At 37.6% G+C, this 8555-nt stretch overlaps 1 protein-coding gene across 1 annotated transcript in view; it reads left to right on the top strand.

Annotated features, from left to right (window-relative positions):
- Positions 1-8555, top strand: part of Xrcc5 (X-ray repair cross complementing 5) — a 135112-nt gene that overhangs the window by 24204 nt on the left and 102353 nt on the right. Inside the window, exon 9 of the mRNA XM_004641367.3 lies at positions 4026-4138. Coding sequence (XP_004641424.1) covers positions 4026-4138 — 113 coding nt within the window. The remainder of the gene's footprint in view (positions 1-4025; positions 4139-8555) is intronic.

The following is an 8555-nucleotide window of genomic DNA, read 5'->3' as shown; positions in this document are numbered from 1 at the left end:
TTTTGTTAAATTTAGGAGTTCAGTTTTGATTTAATTTACTTTAAAATTTGTGGAGTTTTTATTAACAAATAAATTAAAGCAGCTATAAAAAAAAATAAATAAAGTTATATGAAATAATGGGTAGCATAGCATCTCTGAGGATCCTTAGGTGCATTTTTTGTCAGGCTGTGTATTACCCAGTAGATTTTTGATTTACAAGTCTTGAAAATAGTTTCACCTATAGTACTATAACTCATTGTGTATAGTTAAATGTGTTGCAGAATATTTAAAGGTGGTGGTGGTTATCAATCCCATCAGTCTGATGGATTGTACATAGAATGTCATTAATATCTTCCAATTTCTACTAACATTTTAGTTCAGTTCAGCTGTGTAGGACATGAATTTTGGACTCAGACTTGGGTTAGAATTATGACTCTGGTTAATAATTCCTGATGTCCAAAAAAAAAAAAATAATAATTCCTGATGTCATAACTACTTAGAGTAGGAAGAACAGCATGATTAAAGGACAAGATCAGAAAAGTAGGGCTAGGTGGGTATCTAATAGTGTGCATTTGCCTTTGTGATTGTCACAACAGCCCATTGAAGCAGGTACTCATACTATTATTTCCATCTTATAGATAAGTGAGCCAAAGCTGAAAGACATTTATTAATGTATTCAAAGTCACACAGCTAGCAGCTAGCACAACTTGAATTTAGAGCTGTGCTCCTTCATATTATTCTCAATCAGGACTGGCCAGTGAATGGCTTTGAAGGATAGGCTAAGGATTTATGCACAAATCTTGAAAGCAACATAGAGTCATTTACAATTTTCTTTTTTTATTAAATTTTTTTTTTTTTTTTTTTTATTTATTTGAGAGAGAGAGAGAGAGAGAGAGAGAGAGAGTGTGTGGTGTGTGTGTGTGTGGCCAGCTCAGCCCACCAGGGGGCGGGGCTGGCTGGCATGTGGTGCTGGGGGATTGAACCGCGGTCCCTGATGCTTTGCCAAGCTTGTTCCAAGTAGGTGCCTTAGACCACTGAGCCATCTCTCCAGCCCCAATTTACAATTTTCTGGAGCGGGATGTCATTGGAGCTTAATTTTAGGAAGATGACTATGACAGCTAGGTGCAGGATGGATTTGGAGGAGCAGCAGCCAGTGATGAGGGTGCCAGTTCATTTGGCTGTTAGCAGAAAGTTCTGGTTATCTTAGGGAAAGGAAAATTTACCGTGGGGTGATGATAGAAGGGGAAACATTAAAATTGTTTGGGTTCGAAATGCACAGAAATATATAAACTTTCCTTTATATTTTTTGCAGCTATGCATCAACTTCTTTTGTCTATCCATTCTCCATCACCTAGTATTTAGAGTTCTTTGTCCAGAGGGACTAGTATGCATGTGTAGTCAAAGGAATATGGTTATATGAGGTATGATTGAAAAATACAGAGAACGTTTTCTTGTTTTAAAAGTTTATTACAATAAAAGACACATTACTATTAGTATCCCTCAAAATATTCAGTCTTGCTTCAACTATACTTATCTCATCATTCTTTTTAAAAATTTTTTATTTTTTCTTTGTTTGTTTTTGTTTTTTGAGATAGGGGTTTATCTGTAGTCCAGGCTGGCCTTAACCTCACTATGTAGACCAGGCTGGCTTCGAACTCTTTGTGATCCATCTGCTGTGGCCTCCCAAATGTGGAGATTACAGATGGGCACCACCATACCTGGCTGTCCAACCATTCTTGAGACCCTCTGGAGCAGTTCTGGAAGCCCTCTTTTATGACTTTAGTTGTGCTGTCATGGCTGCTTTCATATCCTGAATCTATACAAAATGTTTATGTTTCATGGTCATTTTGACTTTGAGGAAGAGCCAGGAGTCATATGGTGCCAAATAAGGTGAATAAGGTTGTAAGAGGACACACTGTAATGTTTTTATTGGACAGAAATTGCCATAAGTGTTGATAACTGGATATAACTGAAACGTAGAGTCGATGTTTAAATTGAAAAAAAATTATTATAGTAAAAGACACATTGTCATTAATCTTCCTTAGAATACTAAAAACATTTCTCCCCTACTTCAAACACTTATTCTATCATGCCTGGCAATGTGTCTTTCTGTATAACAATTTTTGGTTTTTAGTTTTTTGTTTTTGTTTTTGTTTTTGTTTTAGTTTTTGGTGGAACTGGGGATTGAACTGAGGCCCCTGCTCTTGCCAGGCAAGTGTTTATTCTACTGAGCCATCTTCCCGGTCCCCCATAACAATTTTTTTTTTTTTGGCGGAACGGAGGATTGAACTCAGGCCCCTGCGCTTGCACAGGAAGCGCTTATTCCACTGAGCCATCTCCCCGGCCCCCCATAACAATTTTTAAAAATTTAAACATTCACTGTATTTGTCAATCACCTCTTGTAATATCTGTTCTACATTTTCTGCCATATAGAAAAATTAGACACATTTGTCCTTTAATTAGAACCAGAAAACACAATTTTAATTAGAACTTTCAAGTTACTGTTAAACAGTTTAAGTAGGAATGTAATTGTTAAGAGAAATTTAGGAATATTAATCATGTACTATATCTTTCTCTGTTAATGTTGTTTATTTATTTATTGCCAGCTTTTTTAAAAGATAGGAAGATAGATATGTGTCTTTTTTTTTTTTTTTGGTGGAACCAGGGATTGAACTCAGGCCCTTGCGCTTGCCAGGGAAACGCTTATTTTACTGAGCCATCTCCCTAGCCCCAGATATGTGTCTTTTTATGAAAATACATGGTATCACCAGACTAACAGGAATAAATAAACGTTGGAGGGCTGGGGAGATAGCTCAGTAGAATAAGCACTTGCCTGGCAAGTGCAAGGTCCTGAGTTCAATGCCCAATACCACAAAAAAAAAAAAAAAAAAAAAAGGGGATCAGAAAATCTGCCCCTGGGAACTCAGAAGTTTTTTTTTTTTTTTTTTTTTTTTAATGTATTTGGTACAGGGTCTCACTACACAGTTTGGACTCAGTGATTCTCCTGCTTTCAGTCTCCCCAGTGCTGGGATTACAGGAGTGTGCCACTATACCTGGACTGTGGCCAGCTCAGCCTGCCCTACACAGCATGTAGTGTGGAGGATCCAACCATGGTCCCTGAGCTTGCGTAAGCAGGTGCTTTAGTCTGCTGAGCTATCTTGTCAGCCCTGTGTTTTTGAGTGTTTTTTGGATTGAAGATGGTTTTTCCTTTGTATTTATCCAAGGCCACAATACTTGAATTTTGATGACCCTTCTCCCCTTCTTATGACTCTACTGAAGGAGTACAGTCTTCCACAGAGTGGTGGAAGTGAATGAGTTTGAGGCTTTGTCTTTTTTATTTTTCGTACTGGGAATCGAACTGAAGACCTTGTGCTTCCCAGGCAGGTACTATGCCACTAAGCTATATCCCTGGCCTTGTCTTTTTTTTTTTTTTTTAATATAACTAAGTAGCCATTATTAACATCAAAAGGAGGACAAAAAAACACACAAAATTCTAAAGACAAAATAAATTTAAATAACGAAAAGTATGCAGCTTATCAGTTGTATATTTCTAAACAGAAGAATGTTGTCATCTTCCCTTAGCATTTGTACATCTCCCGCATACGTTTTTGAGAACATTTTGTTGTAAACATTTCCTATGGGTGATTTTCTCTGTAGGTCTCTAGGTTTCTGAATAAATGTGTTCTTGTTATTATGTTTACAAACCACACTTGTACTTTAGTCAGCCGTGGTTTATCTTTGGAGGATAGCTAGTACATTGCATTTGCTCTGTTCTTTATTTTAGGCTGGATAATCATTAAGGTAACTATATTGTAGAAGATGCTACTTAAAAAATGTAATTAGATTTTAATCTCTATATTGTATGTGGTTTGGTATCTGCTGCTGCCTTGTCTCTGTTGATCACAAGGGGCAGTAGCTTGATTCCAGGGAACAGACGAGGGAGCGGGTTCTGAAGTAGGTGTGCATTGTTAATGTATGTAGAGCGCATTTCAGCTTGGAGAAAATGAGCCCATGTACTTAACAGATGCTCTTCTCTTGTTCTCTAGGGTTCCGCTATGGAAGTGATATTGTTCCTTTCTCTAAAGTGGATGAGGAACAAATGAAATATAAATCGGAGGGGAAGTGCTTTTCTGTTTTGGGATTTTGTAGATCTTCTCAGGTACAGTAATTACTCTGTAATTTTAAGCAGAATACTGAGCTTTTTTCCATTATTGCTTGAGATGGTGTGCTTTGATTGGCCATTTTATTTACTTTATATTTATTTTACTTTAATCTTCTAAAATGTAGTCTGAGGCTTAGTGTTGCCACCTTTGGTTTTGAAGAGGAAAATGAAGATGTAGAGGGCTCAGTACAAATCTGAAAGGTAAATTCAGTTAAGTCACTTTTTTGCCTTATTAACCATTATTATAGTAACCTTGAAGAAACAGTATCCAGTTCTTTACTCTTGTACTGTTTTCTATAAACTGTTACATATAATGGAATGTTTTAGACCTTTAAGATCTGGCTGAGTTTTAAGTGACCATTAGCACCCAGAATATCATTCTTTTTTTTAAAATTAATTTTATTGAGAAACAAATAGCAATGAGAAAGTTTCAAAACCAATTAGTAGGATAGTTTCAATAATTAATACATTGCATATTGTTGACTTCGCAGTGGTTATTCATAGTATAAGATGCAGATATGATGTCCTGTCCAAACACTATTAGTACAAATCTTTCTTCTCATTGAATTAAGAGAAAGTAGTTGTATATCTATCCTAACTATTTTGTATATACAGATACAAAATGGTCCTTCATTTGTATCCCCTTTGTTTAGTTTTGTCAGAGATGGGTATTCCATTGCCATTTAAATATTATAGGTGCGTGAATTCAGCAAAATAATCCAATATAGTCCAGTAGTCCATAATAGTAGTGGGTTATCTATAGGACTGGCAATGTCAAAGTTGTTGACTTGAGCCTTTTACAGCTCAGCATATTAACATGGCTTTATTTTTTATACCTCGTTTTTATACTCTTCTGCTGGATGGTTAGGACCAACATAAAGCAAGACCTATATAATAAGAAATGTAACTTTTGTATCTGCCAAGGTCAGTCAGATCCCCTCAGGATTTACCCTGAAACCCTGTACCACAGTTTGTAGATACTTTGTCAGTGTCAGCCATGTGGATGAGTTGCGGCCATTGCTTTGACGAATTTGCTCTCTGTTCTTCTTAATTTCTTTCTTTTTTCTTTCTTCTTCTTCCAGTTTTGCATGCATATATCTGGAGATACAGCTGTAGTGATGTATGCCTGTAATTCCAGTACTCCAGAGGATCATTGGGAATTTGAGTCCAATAGTTAATGGAGGTTTCAGTCCATACTTGGCTGGCTCTAAGGCAGAGTGGCACAGGGCAGAGAGCAACCTTTCATGGCAGGCAGCAAGGAGCACAGAGGGCAAACCCAGAATATTATTCATTTGTGCTGATCACTTTTGTTTCAGTGTCCAGTGTAGAGTTCTAGGATGTGAAACCTACCTGAGTTACATGTTTTTTTATAGACACTAAAGCAGAGATGCACAAAGTGGACACAATGGGTGATGTGGTAATTCACCATTGAATATCAGACAATTTTTTTTTTTTTTTTTTTGGTTATGTATTTGGTACGGGGTCTCACTACGCAGCTCAGACTCGTAGTGATCCTCCTGTTTTCAGCCTCCTCACACTGGGATTTTTACAGGTGTGTGGCACCACAACCCGTCTCTGTGGCCCGCTCAGCATACCTGGGGATGGGCTTGGCACATGGTGTCAGGATTGAACCCCATTCCTAGCACTTGACTAAGGAGGCACTCAGTTCACCAAGCTATCTTGCTGGCCTACCACAGATGATTTCTGAAAGGCTTGTTAAAAGATTTCCAGATTTTTTTCTTGAAAAAAAAAGCTAGAAAATCTGGTTGTGGTTGCACAGGCCTGGGCTACATAGTGAGTTCAAGGCCAACCTGGGCGACAGAGTAACACCCTGGCTCAAATAAAGTTCCTGTTCACAGTCAGAGGTCAATTATTATTAATAAGTGTAAAGTGTATCTTTTTATGTGTATTTAAGTTTTATGGGGATGAAGAGCTGTTTATTAACATGTGAACATTAGCATGAAGATAAATGTTACTCCGTATTGTTTTTTGTTGTTATTGTTGTTTATGTTTTGTTTTTCTGAGATAGCATGTCATGGTGCAGTTCAAGCTGACCTTGAACCTGCAACAGACCTCCTGCCTCAGCTTTTCGAGTGCTGGCATTACAGGCATGTGCCCAGCTGCTCTGTAGTCTGAATGTGAAATTCTTTTTTTTTTTTAATTTTTCTTTATGTGTGTGTGTGTGTGTGTGTGTGTGTGTGTGTGTGTGGCTAGCTCAGCCCACCAGGGGGCGGGGCTGGCTGGTATGTGGTGCTGGGGGATTGAACCGCGGTCCCTGTGCTTGCTAAGCTTGTTCTAAGTAGGTGCTTTAGACCACTGAGCCATCTCACCAGCCCCTGAAATTCTTCATGTTACTCCAGAATATGGTCCTTGGCCGAATGTGTGTTAGAGTAATTCAGTGATGTTGAAAAGATTTGTTTATATGTTTGTCTAAACTTAGTTGATATGTGCTTTCAAAACTTGTAAGTCAAAAATTTAGGGTATCAACCTAAAGTCCATAAGATTTTACAGGTGACAGTAAATGCCTTTTGGAAGTTGAGAGTCTAGCATATCTTTAACAAGAGCCCCTAAATAATGCTTTTCTTAAAAGTAAAATTACTCAGTTTGAGAAGTGTCTAAATTTAAAACAGTGTGCTTACAAATCTTCAGTGAAACAGAAACCTCATTTACCTTTTGTTTTCTGAAATAGGGTCTCACTAGGCTGTTTAGGCTGGCCTTGAGTACATGGTGATTGGTGCTTTTGCCTCAGCGGCCCTCCTGCTGAGGTTACAGGCCTGCACTGCCATGCCTGGCCTCAGAGACCTCATTGTTAGATCAATTTAAGGAAGTTGACCAGTTGAGATGTGGCTAAGTCTAGATAACAGAAAAAATGGATGGAAAAACACCTTCAAAAATAATTCAGAACTGAGGATACTGAAATCACCTGTGTCATAATAAGAGGAAGGAACTATTTTAAATAACAGAAGAAAAAAGTGAACAGAATAGAAAATACACTTTTCAATTTTAGAAGACTTTTATCATAAAATGTTTTCAAAGTCAGTTGTCTTTAAGCTCCAAATGTTTTATCTTAGCTATAATCTCAGGCAGCTACATTGAAGATAATCATAGCTACCATTTATTGAATAAGCATAATATTCCAGTAATTTATTAGCTTTTTATATAAATTTTTATTTAGTTTTTGTTACCCTTTGAGGTGGACTCTGTGATATGCATTTTATTTTATTTTATTGTTTTTGCGGTACCGGGGATTGAACTTAGGACCCTGCACTTGCCAGACAAGTGCTTATTCTACTGAACTATCTCCCTAGCCTGTGATATGCATTTTATAGATGAAGAAATTCTAGTTTATAGCTATTACATAATGTGTCCAGGATCATACTGCTAAAATATGGTATAGGTGTGTTTCAAGCCTGGTCTCTTTGACTCCAAAGCCTGTGTCCTTATTTAATGGATTCTGCTTGGGAGATGCACAAGTGCACTGTTGCACAGTCCAGTTTAAATACCTGCTTTCATATAGTATCTTAGCAAAAGGATGCAAGGTGTTTTCCATTGTACCTGTGATTAAATATAAGCATATGCCTTTTAGCAGACTGGGGATTATCCTTAATAAAATCACGTATGATTCCATATTATGGATTCCACATTCCTGGATCAAATTTGCTGTGTTTTGGGTTGAGACCCAGGGTAGCTGACATGCTAGGCAAGTACTTTATCACTGAGCATAGCCCCAGCCTAGGTTGTGATTTTGTGTGTGTGTGTGTGTGAATTGTTCTCAATTTTGAAAATTTCAAGAGGTCAACTTGTCAAATGTTCTGGGCGTCTAATTATAAAATAGATAATAATTTAGCTAGAACTTCTCTTAGATGTTTAGCTGTTCTTTGAAAAGTCATTTAGGCCATTAGGAAAATTTATCATTAGCTGTTCTTTAATAAGTCAAGAACTGTTAGAGATTCTAATTGGGCAAATTAGAATCAGTGTGTGTGAATGTAGCAAAATGAAAGTATAGAATTGTTTAGAAGTAGGATTTTTCAAATGGGAAATGAAAGTAGAGATCAAGGGTGTTTGAATTTTTGGGGCCTCACCCTCCTCCTGTTTGAGACTGTCTTCTTGAGCTGCTGATACCATGATACCTAATTTCTTACTTTGTAGGTAGGAGGCCAGAAAAACATATGAGAAATTGTGGGCTGGTCAGATAGCTCCCTGCTTAGGCAGACGCAGGGACTAGGGTTCAATCCCCTGCATGCTGTGCTGGTCCTGTCCCTAGGACGTGCTGAGATGGCAAATGAGACTGGGCATGGTGGCATGTGCCTATAATCCCAGTGCTTGGGAGACTGGAAACAGGATCACTACGAGTCTGATTTGTGTAGTAAGACCCTGTAAATCCTGTACTAAATACATTTAAAAAAAAAAAAAA

This window comes from Octodon degus, unplaced genomic scaffold (assembly GCF_000260255.1).
Source record: "Octodon degus isolate 3935 unplaced genomic scaffold, OctDeg1.0 scaffold00135, whole genome shotgun sequence".
In the NCBI taxonomy this organism is placed as follows: Eukaryota; Metazoa; Chordata; class Mammalia; order Rodentia; family Octodontidae; genus Octodon; species Octodon degus.
This window is presented reverse-complemented; position numbering and strand designations above follow the sequence as displayed.